Source organism: Nerophis ophidion, unplaced genomic scaffold, assembly GCF_033978795.1.
Source record: "Nerophis ophidion isolate RoL-2023_Sa unplaced genomic scaffold, RoL_Noph_v1.0 HiC_scaffold_62, whole genome shotgun sequence".
Taxonomy (NCBI): Eukaryota; Metazoa; Chordata; class Actinopteri; order Syngnathiformes; family Syngnathidae; genus Nerophis; species Nerophis ophidion.
Window position 1 is genome coordinate 394,152 of NW_026906984.1, and position 15,724 is coordinate 409,875.

Sequence of the window (15,724 nt, forward strand, 5' to 3'; positions counted from 1 at the left end):
GTTGCCTCTAATTTTCTAGATTGTTGATTGTTTAATGTACAGCATTCACAGCCGTAAAGTAGGACAGACCGTACATATGTTTTCAGGACTCTGACTCTAAATATAAATTCAATATTTAATAACAAAACACATACTCAACAAATAATAACTACTTTTACTGGACCCAACTTTTATTGAAGTATAAATTGTTTAATTGCATAAAAGTCTGGGGACATACATACAAAACAATCCAAAAAAAAAAATTACAAAAGAGAGTAATAAAGACAATTAACAGAATGGATTACAGAGACCCAACAAATGATTCATAAAGTCACACATTTTAAAAGTAAATGATCTTGAATAGAACACAAATGATGTAAAAAGTATTTTTTTTTTCCAAAAGTGGTCCAGAAGAACACGTGTTTTTTACTTTCACCTTTTCAGCCAAATAGTTCTCTTCATTTTTAAATCAAAGTACCAAAAATTACATAATAACACATGTATTTACCTGTAAAAAAAACACTAATCTAAATTATCTAATCTATGAATGTTAGGATAATATTAACACGATTGTGTTACACACACACCAATGATGTCACACATGTTATATGTGCTGATGTTAGAAAGTCCTTATTCAAGTTTTGACAGTTCAACACTGCAACACAACACTCTCTCATCTGTGTTTTCTCGTGTTTTATTTAAATAGAGACCTAATCCAAAACCTTCACAACAGATTGAACAGTGTGCATTCTCATGTGAACTTTGAAAGAGATAGGTAGTGCAAATTCTTTGCAACAGATTGCGCAAGAAAACGTTTTTTTTCTAGTGTGTATTTTCATGTGCTCTTTCAAATTATTACTTTGTGTAAAACCTTTACCACATTCTGAGCAGGAAAACGGTTTTTCTCCAGTGTGTATTCTCATGTGTCTTTTCAAATCATTACTTTGTGTAAAACCTTTACCACATTCTGAGCAGGAAAAAGGTTTTTCTTCAGTGTGTATTCTCATGTGTCTTTTCAAATCATTACTTTGTGTACATTTTTTACCACATACTGAGCATGAATAAGGTTTTACACCAGTGTGTAGTTTTGTGTGGTTTATCAAATGTGCCTTCTGGGTGAATCTTTTACTACAAATTGAGCACAAAAATGTTTTTTCTCCAGTGTGTGTTCTCATGTGTGCTTTTAAACTTTGATTTCTTGCAAAACTTGTACCACATTCTGAGCAGGAAAAAGGTTTTTCCTCCAGTGTGTATTCTTATGTGTCTTTTCATATTGCGACAGTCTTTAAAAGTTTTGTGACAGTGAGAAGATGTGAAGTGAGTGTTGTCAGTGTGACATGTCTTATCATCTTTAGAGTCTTCATCATCAGTGTCAGGAGAGTGTGACGTTGTGTCCTCACTATCTGATAGTGGAGCTAAGAGCTTGTCTGCTTGTGATCCTCCACAGTGGTCTCCATCAGCTTCTGTTGTCATGTGTTGTGTTGAGCTGCTGCTTGGAGGCTCCCCCCCTCCCCTCTCCTCACTTTCACCTTTGACCCCATCATCTTCACTCTTCACAACCACGTGGAACTTCTCCAACCATTCTTGACTGATGCTGTGTTCCTCCTCTTCCTCTTTAAAATGGGAGGTCAGTGGGTTATTTTCTTTCCTTTGCATTTGCAATGTATGTGGCGCCTCTTCTTCCTCCTTAATGTGGAAGGGCTGTGGCTCCTCCTTGCCCGTCCTAAAGCTCCACTTATGTTGCTCAGAGAGAAGATGTTCTTCACAGACGTCTGCAGGACACAAGAAGACAAACATGGTCGAGAGGAGTCCATCTTTGTTCAGTCACATGTTAGGAGCCATATTGATAAGATTTTACCAATTCAGATTAAATTTTCAATTCTGCTTTACGATTCAGTTATTTGTGGACTTTTGCTTTCAAATTTGATAGAAAGGAGAAGAAACAGGTCGATTAGCAGCAACAGTGAGGTCTTAAGAGGCACAGACCTTACGGGTCCCCTATGGGGTGCCAGAGGACCCTAAGGACATTATTCTGCTTTGAGAATATCTATAAAATAAAAATATTTTTGGCTATAAATTAACAAGACACTACAAGTTATTTTGTGGCATTTCACAGAACTTTCCTCTAGAAGGTCTTAACTTCATCCATGTCAGATGAAACTAAAATGGAGCTTTTTGGTCACAATACCCTGCAATAAGTTTGGAGGAGAAAAGGCGAACACCATTCCCACCGTCAAGCATAGTGGTGGTAGTGTTATGCTCTGGGCCTGTTTTGCTGCCAATGGAACTGCTGCTTTAAATTGGACAATGAAAAGAAGGATTACCTCCAAATTCTTCAGGACAACTTAAAATCATCAGCCTGGAGGTTGGGTCTTGGGCACGGTTGGGTGTTCCAACAGGACAATGACCCCAAACAAAAGTCAAAAGTGGTGAAGGAATGGCTTGATAAAGGTTTTAGAATGGCCTTCCCAAAGTCCTGAATTAAACGTGTGGACAATGCTGAAGAAACAAGTCCATGTAAAAAAAACAACAAATTTAGCTGAACTGCACTAATTTTGTCAAGAGGAGTGGTCAAAAATTCGAGCAGAAGCTTGTGGATGGCTACCAAAAGCACCTTATTGCAGTGAAACTTGCCAAGGGACATGTAAGCAAGTATTAACATTGCTGTATGTACACTTTTGACCCAGCACATTTGCTCACATGTACAGTAGACCCATAATAAATTCATAAAAGAAGCAAACTTCATGAATGTTTTTTGGAACCAACAAGTATGTGCTCCAGTCACTCTATCACAAAAAAAATAAGAGTTGTAGAAATTATTGGAAACTAAAGACAGCCATGACATTATGTTCTTTACAAGTGTATGTAAACTTTTGATCACGACTGTACATACATACATACATATAAACCCACACAAACATAGACACTAGGGATGTCGCGGAATTAACAATTATTTTCCCGGTTATCATTTTTATCGTGGTATTTTTCAAATTTGCTGCAAATGTTCTTAAAGTATTTTTTTTTAACAAGTTTTTTTTTTTTTAAATAACACATTGAAAAGTCTGTACTTAGTAGAAGAAACATTATTGTAGATAACGTCACATTTAACTCCAGTGGAATTTAAATGTGCATATTAAAGCACAAAGTAATATGGCAGAAACTAAAAACATAAATAAATACAAATAATTGTGCAAGATGGCACATGATGGCTGTTGAGTAAATGTGATCTCATTGTAATTAATGCTGTTTCTGTGTATCAAGAGAGAGGCTTGCTGTTGTTGTTTTGCGCCTCCAACAGGTTATATACGGTAGTGCAGGCTCGCGTGTGTTATCATCACGTGATCTCTTCCGGTTCACTTCGCGCGAGAGAATATGAGGGACTAACAGAAAGAAGCGCGATGAAGTTGTGTTCTATTTTCCACAGTTACCGATGTTTTGTTTCCCGGTGCTGTGAGGCATTGTACTGAACCATCCTTAAAATAAACCATCATCTTTCTTTTATATTCAACTTGAGTATTCATTGAAGATGAGTGAAGAAAGAAGAAACCCAACAGGTTATGGGCCCAGACATGCAACGGGAGGAAGATGGCAGCGCCTGGTCTTCGATGGAGACGAGGACAACTACAAACTTTGGGAAGTAAAATTTCTTGGTCGCATGAGACTTGAAGGTTTAAAGGACACAATACTTTCCTCTGGTGAAGTAGACCCAGAGAAGAATGCAGAATGTTTTGCAGAGCTAATCCAGTTCCTCGACGACAAAAGTCTGTCGTTGGTGATGAGAGACGCTGCTGACGATGGTCGCAAAGCACTACAAATTTTACGGCGCCATTATGCCAGTGATGGTAAGCCAAGAATTATTTCCCTGTACAACGAATTGTGTTCCCTGAAGAAAAACTCAGAAGAAACTATTACAGACTACATCATTAGAGCCGAAAAGATTGTGACTTCTTTAAGAAATACAAAGCAAGTAATAAGCGATGAGTTGAGCATTGCTATGGTTCTGCGGGGCCTACCGGAACCATACAAACCATTCGTCATTCACATGACACAGAGCAACGATGAAGTGACTTTTGTGGAGTTTAAGAGCAAACTACGAAGCTACGAAGAGACAGAGAAATTTGAACACAAACCAAATTCAGACAACGTAATGAAAGTGGACATAGCGTCAGCAACCTGTTATGGATGTGGGAATCGTGGACATTTTGCGAGAAATTGTCCCCACAAAACAACACCAAAGTGGTGCAACTACCACAGAAGCACAACACATACAGACGAGACGTGCAGAAGAAAAACCAAGCCTGACTCTGCTAAACAAACTATGGAGAAAGAAGAAGATTCAAAGGAAAGTGGAACCTCCTTTGTGTTCCAAGCCAGTCATTTGGTGCTTCCAGACGGCATCAAACAAAATGGACTGATGGTGGACTGTGGGGCGACGTCACACATAATCACTGAGAAGAGCAAATTTACACGATTTGATGAGACTTTTAACCCAAACAAACACTACATGGAGTTGGCCAATGGAACAAGGAAGAACAACGTGGCTCTGAAGAGAGGCGATGCAGTGGTTCTTCTACGCAACACGGAAGGTAAAAGTGTCCCCGTCACACTGAAGAATGCCTTGTTCATCCCAATCTACCCACAAGACTTCATGTCGGTGAAAGCAGCCACGACTGATGGAGCTCAAGTGATCTTCGAAGAAGGACAAAACCGGCTCATCACGAAAGAAGGAAACACCTTCAAGTTAGAAGTACACGAGAGACTGTACTACCTCAAAACGGTAAACCATCAAAAACCATACGATGACTCTGTGCATGACATGATGTCAAAAGACAAAGTGAATCTATGTTGTGATGTGAAAACATGGCACGAGATCTTGGGGCACTGCAATGTGAATGATGTGTTGAAGCTTCAAAATGTTGTGACAGGCATGACAGTTACAGGAGATACAAAGATAGAATGTGACATTTGTACACAAGGAAAATTCACTAACACTAGGAACAAATTACCTGATGTCAAAGCTAGTGCACCCCTAGAGCTGGTGCACACTGACCTGGCCGGCCCCATTGACCCCATTGGATTAGATGGGCATAAATATTCAGTCTCATTTACTGATGATTATTCAGGGGCAGTATTTGTTTACTTCTTGAAGAATAAGAGTGAAACTACCCTTGCGACAGAGAAGTTCATTGCAGACGTTTCCCCATATGGCAACGTAAAATGTATACGCTCAGATAATGGAACTGAGTTCACTGGAAACAATTTTCAAACACTTTTGAGAGAGAAAAGTATCAGACATGAAACTTCGTCACCTTATTCTCCTCATCAAAACGGTACAGCTGAAAGACAGTGGCGAACACTGTTTGAAATGGCAAAGTGTATGCTACTAGAAAAAGAGTTACCAAAAACATTATGGCCTTATGCTGTTCAAAGTGCCGCCCATATTCGGAACAGATGTTACAATGACAGAACAAAGAACACACCATATTTCATGCTAACTGGGAAGAAGCCCAACATTTCAAAAATGTGGGTGTTTGGCTCGGAGTGTTACGCATACACTCACACTCACAAGAAACTTGAACCAAGGTGTGAGAAAGGAGTATTTGTGGGCTATAGTAAAATTAGTCCAGCATACTTGGTCTATGATCCACAGTCAAGAAAAGTGTCAAAACACAGACTGGTAAAATTCACCAAAAAGAACACTGCAGAAAAAGACACACAAACAAATGCATATGACTTGGACATCCCAGATTGCGAAAGCAATGAAACCAAACTACCTGACACTGTGTCAGAAAAATCAGGGAGCTTCGAAAGTCAAACTGTACCTCAAAATGATGTTGACAACCAAACACAAACTCTGGAAGTAGAGGAAGAGGTGGTGTTAGATGATGCCACAACTAACATAGAGACTAGGATAGAACAAAGAGGTCGTTACCCAAAGAGAGAGAGAATTGTTCCTCCAAAATACTTAGAGGAATATGTAACAAATATTGATGATACCAATGAAAGCCATGACATTATTGATCACTGTTGCAGGGCAGTGTGTGGAGTCCCACAGACGTATAAAGACACCCTGATGTCATCAGAGGCAGCCAGCTGGGAAAAAGCCATGAAAGACGAATTGGCATCTCTCAAAAAAATGACACATTTGAACTAACAACATCACCAAAAGGGAAAAATGCAATAGGCGGAAAGTGGGTTTATGCCCTCAAAGAAAACACAGAGAAAGGACAGCTTTTCAAAGCTAGATATGTTGCCAAAGGATACAGTCAAACTGAAGGTATAGATTATCAAGAAACATTTGCACCAACTGCAGACATTACTTCTGTGCGTGCATTGATGCAAATAGCTGTTCAAAATGACCTCACCGTCCACCAGATGGATGTGAAAACGGCATATTTACATGCCCCCATTGATGAAGAGATATACCTAGATCAACCAGAAGGTTTTCAGAAAACATCGGACACAGGTGAAAAACTGGTATTTAGGTTGAAGAAATCAATCTATGGCCTAAAACAATCAGGAAGAAATTGGTACAAACTTCTAAATGACCATTTAGAGCAAAACAATTTCAAAAGAAACCTATCTGATCATTGTGTCTACCGAAAACAAACAGAAAATGAAACAGTCATTGTCATCATCTGGGTGGACGACCTGATCATTGCTGCAAGTAGCAAAGAAGCACTTGAGCAATTCAAAAACATAATGAAAGCCAAATTCAACATGAAAGATCTGGGCAAGATATCTTATTTCCTGGGTATTCATTTTGAACAGAAACAGAATGAAATCAAGATGGATCAAAAGATGTACATACAAAAGATGCTTGAAATGTTTGGCATGTCAGAATGCAAACCTAGAAGCACTCCTGAACAGAAAGTAGAACTGAACAAAAATCCAGTTAATAGACAGAGGTCAGACATATTGATGTCAAATACCATTTCATTCGTGAGGCACTCACTGAAGGGAAAATGTCATTGGTCTACTGTCCTACAGAAGACATGGTTGCAGACATCTTAACCAAACCTACTACAAGAGTCAAGATTGACAAATTCAAATTATTATTTTTTTTGGAAACTAATGTGTTTCACTGTTTCATGGTCATGAGATCAAGGGGGTGGGGGGGTGTTGAGTAAATGTGATCTCATTGTAATTAATGCTGTTTCTGTGTATCAAGAGAGAGGCTTGCTGTTGTTGTTTTGCGCCTCCAACAGGTTATATAAGGTAGTGCATGCTCGCGTGTGTTATCATCACGTGATCTCTTCCGGTTCACTTCGCGCGAGAGAATATGAGGGACTCACAGAAAGAAGCGCGATGAAGTTGTGTTCTATTTTCCACACTTACCGATGTTTTGTTTCCCGGTGCTGTGAGGCATTGTACTGAACCATCCTTAAAATAAACCATCATCTTTCTTTTATATTCAACTTGAGTATTCATTGAAGATGAGTGAAGAAAGAAGAAATCCAACAATGGCCATAAGATGTAAGTGCACTTTTTGTCCTGGTGTAGAACAATAGTGTTGATACATGAGAGGTCTAGTCTTACACATATCAGAGAACACCTCTCAACTCTTTGAAAGTTTGCCAATGAAATATGACAGCACTGCAGCGAGCTCTTTTGCATAAGCAGCTGCTTCTGGAAGACATCAGGTATTGTATGCGTGATGTTGGTAGATGATGATGTACTGTAAGTGTGGCATCCAACTTGCCCTCTGCACTCCCACTCTGTAAATACGGATTATGTTATATTTATTAGAAGATGATTATTATTATAATCATCTGACTGACACACACACTCTAATGTTAGTCCTGTAAAAACTAAACAAGTTGCAGTGTTTCTGCTAGGATTTGATTTTAACACTAAGTTTAAAAGTAAATAAAGTAGCTCTGCTACAGTACGTGTCGCTTTCACTGATAGCGTCCAGTAACAGTGGTTTTCAACCACTGTGCCGCGGCACACTAGTGTACCGTGAGATACAGCCGGAAATAGTCTAATTTCACCTATTTGGGGTAAAAATGTTTTTTTGCAAAGCAATAATTACAGTCTGCAAATGATGTGTTGTTGTTGAGTGTCTGTGCTGTCTAGAGCTCGGCAGAGTAACCGTAAAATACTCTTCCATATCAGTAGGTGGCAGCCGGTAGCTAATTGCTTTGTAGATGTCAGAAACAGCGGGAGGCAGCGTGAAGGTAAAATTGTGTCTAATGCTTAAACCAAAAATAAACAAAAGGTGAGTATCCCTAAGAAAAGGCATTGAAGCTTTGGGAAGGCTATGCAGAACCAAACTAAAAATTAACAGGCAACAAAGTCAACAAAAACAGAATGCTGGACGACAGCAAAGACTTACTGTGGAGCAAAGACGGCGTCCACAATGTACATCCCAACATGACATGACAAACAACAATGTCCCCAAACAGAAGGATAAAAACAACTGAAATAGTCCTGATTGCTAAAACAAAGTAGATGCGGGAAATATCGCTCAAAGGAAGACATGAAACTGCTAAGAATAAAAAGAGAAAAGGACACCAAAATAGGAGCGCCAGACCAGAACTAAAACACTACAGACAGGAAAACCGCAAACAACTCCAAATAAGTCAGGGTGTGATGTGACAGGTGGTGACAGTACACCTACTTTGAGACAAGAGCTATAGTCATGCATGGTTGCTTATGCTTTAAAGTCATATCCAACAATTGCGACAACGACTTTTTACTGTCAAATGAGTTTAGTTTTTTTAATGATTTCTGTTGGTGGTGTGCCTCCAGATTTTTTCAATGCAAAAAATGTGCCTTGGCTCAAAAAAAGGTTGAAAATCACTGCAGTAACAAGACACTATAGGCAACACTTAATAAAGTGTAACTAGAAGAATGTTTGACGGACCAACGTTAGTAATAACAATAATAATAATGGATTAGATTTTATATAGCACTTTTCTACTATTAGATACTCAAAGCGCTCACAGAGAAGTGAGAACCCATCATTCATTCACACCGCATGGTGGTGGTAAGCTACATTTGCTGCCCTGGGGTAGACTGACGGAAGCGAGGCTGCCAGTTTGCGCCTAAGGCCCCTCCCACCACCACCTATCATTCATCATTCATTCATTCACCAGTGTGAGCGGCACCAGAGACAAGGGTGAAGTGTCATGCCAAAGGAAACAACGACAGCGATTTGGCTGTCAAGAGGCCGGGAGCGAACCTGCAACCCTCAGGTCTTTGGCACGGCCTCTCTACCCACTACGCCATGACATGACATGTTCATTTTGGCTGCTGGTGGCAGGAGCTCTGTGCTCTTGTGTCATCCTTTTGGGTTCTGGATGTTTCCTTCTTGTTTTCATGCCTTTTGGTTGGGGACCCTTTGGGACTGTGTGACAAGGGGTGACTCTTTGGTGACTTCTGCGAAGCTTTTTTGTGAACTTCTGGATCTGCCTCCTTGGAGCGTTTTGGCCATGGAGACCAGCTGCTGGGTCTCTGCCACACCAGAGTCTGTTTGGAGAGACTGGAGGAGATGCGGATGAAGAGACAGGACTGCGGAGCTGGCACTGAGAGCCGGGACGGACAAGCTTCACAGTGTCTTGGCTGAATGAGCAGGTATCGGACACCTCGGTCTCCTTGGACGTATCCACGCTCATCCATGCAGAGTGGACACTGGCCAGGAGTTGGTGGGCGGCCGACGGTGGAGTTGGCTCTCTTGGTTGCTTTGTTGGGTCTGCTCCTGTCTATGGCCATGTTCCCCCCAACCCAGCAGACGATGGCGTGGAACACTGCAGAGGTCACCACAGTCTATATGTTTTGTTTTGTATTTTTGATGATTTACTTTTGTGGCTGTGTGCAGAAGTAACTGGTTGCATCAGCTCCGCTCTTTTAATGTCTTTAAAGGGGAACATTATCAAAATTTCAGAAGGGTTGAAACAAAAAAAAATCAGTTCCCAGTAGCTTATTTTATTTTTCGAAGTTTTTTTCAAAATTTTACCCGTCCTGGAATATCCCTAAAAAAAGCTTTAAAGGGGAACATTATCACCAAACCTATGCAAGCGTCAATATATAGCTTGCAGTTGCAGAAAAAAGACCATATATTTTTTCAACCGATTTCCGAACTCTAAATGGGTGAATTTTGGCAAATTAAACGCCTTTCTTTTTATCGCTCTTTTAGCGATGACGTCAGAATGTGACGTCATCGAGGTAACACACCCGCCATATTAATTTTCACATTACAAACACCGGGTCTCAGCTCTGTTATTTTCCGTTTTTTCAACTATTTTTTGGAACCTTGGAGACATCATGCCTCATCAGTGTGTTGTCGGAGGGTGTAACAACACTAACAGGGAGGGATTCAAGTTGCACCACTGGCAAGAAATCTGCCGCCAGACCCCCATTGAATGTACCAAAGTGTCTGCACATTTGACCGGCGATGCTAAGACAGACATGGCACAGAGATGTATGGATAAACTGCAAATGAATTTGCAACGATAGTCGACGAAATCACAAAGGTGAGTTTTGTTGATGTCGTTGACCTATGTGCTAATCAGACATATTTGGTCAAGGCATGACTGCCAGCTAATCGATGCTAACATGCTATGCTAATCGATGCTAACATGCTATTTACACTAGCTGTATGTACATTTGAAAATAGATACCCACATTTAATGTGAAACAAACACTTACCAATCGACGGATTTAAGTTGCTCCAGTGTCACAAGATGCGAAAGTCCTGATCGTTTGGTCCGCACATTTTACCGGCGATGCTAATAAGGCAGCCATGATATGGGCCACTTCATTAGGTACACCCATACTATGGCCGAATAGCGTCAATAGCTATTCGCTCAATAGCTTCAATTTCTTCTTCAATTTCGTTTTCGCTATCTGCCTCCATACTCCGACTATCTGTTTCAATACATGCGTAATCTGTTGAATCGCTTAAGCCGCTGAAATTCGAGTCTGAATCCGAGCTAATGTAGCTATATCTTGCTGTGGTAACCACCATGTTGTTTGAATTGGCAGCCCTGTATGACGTCACAGGGAAATGGATAGTAGTTTCTAAGATAGCGAGAATAAGGCAATTTAAAGCTTTATTTAGGGATATTCCGGGACCGGTAAAATTTTGAAAAAAAATTCAAAAAATACAACAAGCCACTGGGAACTGATTTTTATTGTTTTTAACCCTTTTGAAATTGTGATAATGTTCCCCTTTAAAGTGCTTGATTTTCCCTATTTGCTTAAGCCACTGTCCATTTCCCTGTGACGTCACATAGTGATTCCAATACAAACAACGTGGCGGTTACCACAGCAAGATGTAGCGACATTAGCTCGGATTCAGACTCGGATTTCAGCGGCTTAAGTGATTCAACTGATTACGCATGTATTGAAACAGATGGTTGGAGTATGGAGGCAGATAGCGAAAACGATATTGAAGAAGAAACCGAAGCTATTGGATAGCTATTGACGCTATTCGGCCATGCATACTATGTTAGCATCGCCGGTAAAATGTGCAGACCAACTGATCAGGACTTTCGCATTGACACTGGATCAACTTAAATCCGTCGATTGGTAAGTGTTTGTTTAGCATTAAATGTGGGTGGAAGGAAACGCTGGATGTAAATATAGTTTAAATGTACATACAGGTAGCCTAAATAGCATGTTAGCATCGATTAGCTGGCAGTCATGCCGCGACCAAATATCTCTGATTAGCACATAAGTCAATAACATCAACAAAACTCACCTTTGTGATTTCGTTGACTTTATCGTTGGGAATGCATCTGCTTTGAGTGTCGCATGATATCCACACATTCTTGCCATCTCTGTCGTAGCATCGCCGGTAAAAACCAAACGAGGGACTTCCGCATCTCTTGATACTGGAACAACTTAAATCCGTCGATTGGTAAGTGACCTAAATAGCATGTTAGCATCGATTAGCATACCGTGCTAATCGATGCACATTCTATGTAAATCAACTTGAATCCGTCCCTGATTGTGTTGTTACACCCTCCGACAACACACCGACGAGGCATGATGTCTCCAAGGTATCGGAAAACAGTCGAAAAAATGGAAAATAACAGAGCTGATTTGACTCGATGCGTGTAATGTGGTAGGGAAAAATGGCGTTGAGTACCGATGTAACGTCATGTTCTGACGTCATCGCTCCGAGAGGGATAAACAGAAAGGCATTTAATTCGCCAAAATTCACCCATTTAGAGTTCGGAAATCGGTAAAAAAAATATATGGTCTTTTTTCTGCAACATCAAGGTATATATTGACGCTTACATAGGTCTGCTGATAATGTTCCCCTTTAATGTCCTTTGTGTTGTTTGATGTTTCGCTCTTACACACGTTTCTGTGTGCTATGGATATGAGGTTTTTGTTTTCTCTTTGGCCTCAGTCTGGATCCCCTCTCCAGGGGCCCAGGCTTAGACTATTTTTTTTTCTCACCACCCACCCCCTCCCAGAGTTTACCTGTTTCTCACCTTTTTTGAAAGGGGCGCCGGAAGTTGGCAGACCCGTCAGCGATCCTGTTCTGTCTCCCTGTAATGTTTGTCTGCTCTTGAATGGGATTGTGCTGAAAATCTTAATTTCCTCCCTGGGATTATAAAAGTATTTCTGATTCTGATTGTATTTTTATCGGCCATCTTCAGAGTAATGAACTGTCCGGTACAATTTATAAAATTTTGATTCACCAAAACTTTTATCAGTCACAAATAGTTTGCACTTGGACAACTTTACCGCGAGGGGGCTGTCAAATTAAAGACTTTAGAAAGACAAGAAAACTTTGCTAATTAGTACTAATAAACTTGATTGATTAAGACATTGCTGGACAGCAGAGAAGTAACTAAATCCAAATAAACGTTGAATATATATTTTAAAGATATCTGGCTTGTATCTTCAGTAGAGATGTTAATCACTGAAAATTTATCGATATGATACCCTATTTGATATTCCTTATTGATACCAGTATTTATCGGTACTGCATGTAATTTGTGGAACTAAAAAAGTGGGAAAAAAAGGCTTTTTATATAGCATTCCTATTACAGAACACCTCCAACATGATGTTCTGTAACAGCAGGGAAGTCTTTAATCAGCAGCTGTTTATTTGAAGTCTTAAAGAAGTCAACTATGTGTGCAGTGCAAGGTGAAATGCAGTTATGTCATCTTCTTGTCAATAACACACACATCAAACTTTTGTTGCTTCCTTATTTGTCATTATTCAAAGCTGATTGTAATGTGTAGCAGCGGCAGCTGAACTCAATGTGACAACGTGTCATAGTTACTTCAGTCAGCTGGAATTAAAAATACAAATAGTTGTGTCTTTAGTCCAGAATCTTCACGGTCCTCATGGACGACATAATTAGGAACCAGTATCAATAAAAAAATGGTACTTGGTGTACATCCCTAATCTGCACCACTAAACCTTTGAAATATGCTGACATATGTGCTGCTAAGGTAAATAAACAGAAGCCATATTGAATGTTTGCCTTCATTTGACCACGTGAGGTAAGGAGGACGGCCTCTAGGTCACATGGTTACACCCCAGCAATTACACTGTTGATGATTGATGAGCAATCATTTTTAAATGGTGGTGTTAAAAAGCAAATATATCTCCATCTGTAGTGATAAATGTGGCCCCCGGATGAACATGTGTCACAAACATTGTATTAGATGATATGTGGATGTTGTGCTTACTTGGACTGTGATGAAGCTGTGAGGACTCAGGTGGTTTGTCTTCATGCTCTTCAGTCTTCACAGAGACAACAGTCAGTGGAAACTTGCTGACATCAGCCTCCTCCTGCCCTACAGGACACTCTCCCCCCTCTTCCTCTTTGAAATAAGAGGGCTGTGAATCCTCCTTGTTCCCTTTAAAATGTGAGGGCTGTGGATACTCTAAAGTGAAACTGTCCCCCTGCAGATGAGGAAGACATTCTTCTTGGTGTCCAATCAGCTGATGGATGTCTACAGGACACAAACAAAACACATTTTAACTCCTAGATGCTAAATATTAAATCCTAGATGAAGTAATGGGCTGTAGCTATTGAACATTTTATTAATCAAGTGTTCTACGGGAAAAGTTTCCGATTAATTGAGTAACTGGATGAAACATAGTGTTGCTTGTTTAAAGACAAATTTAAGCGACTATAAGACACTTCACTTAATAATGAACGGTCAATTAGTCTGAGATGGTATGAGATCAAGATGTCATCTTTAGATCAGGCTTTGTTTTTTCGACAATCACTGGAACATTAATGGCTGCATCAACGAACACCGACATGAAGGAAATAGCAGGTCAGAATAGCTTTTACACAAATATATAACTTGCCAAACCTGCCAGCTAGCAGGCTAGGTTTACAGCATCAGTAACCATGGTAACTGACTCTGACTTTGTCTTACCGCTCTTATTTTTGGAGGTAAAACTCTCGAGCTTTACATACTCAGGACTTTGCACTTAACCTGCTCTCTGGAATATTCCCCCGGTGACTGTGTGAGTTTTGTGTAAACATGTTGATACACATTGTTACAAACATCAACCTCTCTTAAATATTGTGTGTCTGACAATGTCTCCTTCTTATCAACAATGTAAAACAATCAGTGCATCATCCTCAAATGACAATTAATCTTCCTGTAGACAATCTATTTTAGAATAGTGTTAATAATGAAATATAAAGTTAGTAAAGATGTGAGAGTAAGAAGTAAACAAACCTGTTCTGTGTAACACAACTTGATGTTTTTCATGTTGTCGCTCCTTCTCCTCTTTTGTTGGACAAAGTTCCTCCTCGTACTCTGCTATGGTTCTTTGGCACATTTTCACACAATCACAACACTTTACACTCACACTTGATCTCTACTTAGAGATGTGTTTTGATCACTTCCGCCTCTCTTTGTTAGCAGCTAACAAGCTAAGCTAACTAGCAGGCTAAGCTAGCTCGAGAAGCATCAAAGTGCGCTCAGACTAATATAACCGGATGCAAACAGTTATTAACGATGTTTACTCTATTTACTAGTGTAATAAAGGACATATATGTGTACATGGAGGCACAGATTAAGAACATTGAACTGTGACGACTGCAATAACGTCTTCACCGTCAGACGCCATCTTGCTTTGTCCTCGCCGTGTTTGGTTCGCGCGCAGTGTTGTCAGATCTCGCGAGAGAACCATCTAGGCAGCTCCCTCTTCCAGATCTCGCAAGAGAAACAAGTAAGCAGCTCTTTTCCAAATCTCGCGAGAGGAATAAGTACAACCAGCTTTCCAACCCCGGTAAAACTATTTTGTTATATACTATTTACTTATTGTGAAAATAAAAGTAAACTTTTCCATTTCAAATTTTCAAAACAAAGACATAAAACTTATTTCTGTAAAAATATTCAAATATTTAACAATGTATTGAAACAACAGTAGCATAAGGAAAGAAAAAAAAAGAAAAAAAAAAGAAATATTACACTCATGATATTATTTTTGTCTTTGATGTTAATCGTTTTTATAATGTATTTTAGAATGTGGGAGGTTTTCATGTTCTTTTTAAATTTCCTTTACTTATATATATATGTATAATATATATACGTATATATATATATATATATATATATATACATATGTATGTATATATATATATGTATGTATATATATATATATATATATATATATATATATATATATATACAGACATAAATACATCCATCCATCCCATTTCTACCGCTCATTCCCACATAAATATATATATATATATATATATATATATATATATATATATATATATATATATATATATATATA

The 15,724-nt window shown here is 39.4% G+C and overlaps 1 protein-coding gene across 2 annotated transcripts; it reads right to left on the reverse strand.

Moving 5' to 3' along the window:
* Positions 1-210: 210 nt before the first annotated feature.
* LOC133547101 (uncharacterized) lies at positions 211-15,067 on the reverse strand. 2 transcript variants are annotated; one of them, XM_061892927.1, is made up of 3 exons: positions 14,653-15,067; positions 13,642-13,908; positions 211-1,751 (listed from the first exon to the last, which is right to left on the reverse strand). In XM_061892927.1, the coding sequence occupies exons 1-3, from the start codon at positions 14,753-14,755 to the stop codon at positions 1,108-1,110; spliced, it is 1,014 nt and encodes a 337-aa protein (XP_061748911.1). In that variant the 5' UTR covers positions 14,756-15,067; the 3' UTR covers positions 211-1,107. The 2 variants fall into 2 exon arrangements, with proteins under 2 accessions (XP_061748911.1, XP_061748912.1); XM_061892928.1 differs by lacking the exon at positions 211-1,751 and adding an exon at positions 8,885-9,731.
* Between the last annotated feature and the right edge of the window lie 657 nt (positions 15,068-15,724).

Bases quoted from the DNA above. Each gene is read 5' to 3' on its own strand.
- LOC133547101 (XM_061892927.1), bottom strand. From the start codon at position 14,755: ATGTGCCAAAGAACCATAGCAGAGTACGAGGAGGAACTTTGTCCAACA. The intron at 13,909-14,652 runs GTTTGTTTACTT...TGTGTCCTGTAG, and splicing joins AGTTGTGTTACACAGAACAG to ACATCCATCAGCTGATTGGA. The intron at 1,752-13,641 runs GTAAGCACAACA...TGTGTCCTGCAG, and splicing joins ACAGCTTCATCACAGTCCAA to ACGTCTGTGAAGAACATCTT.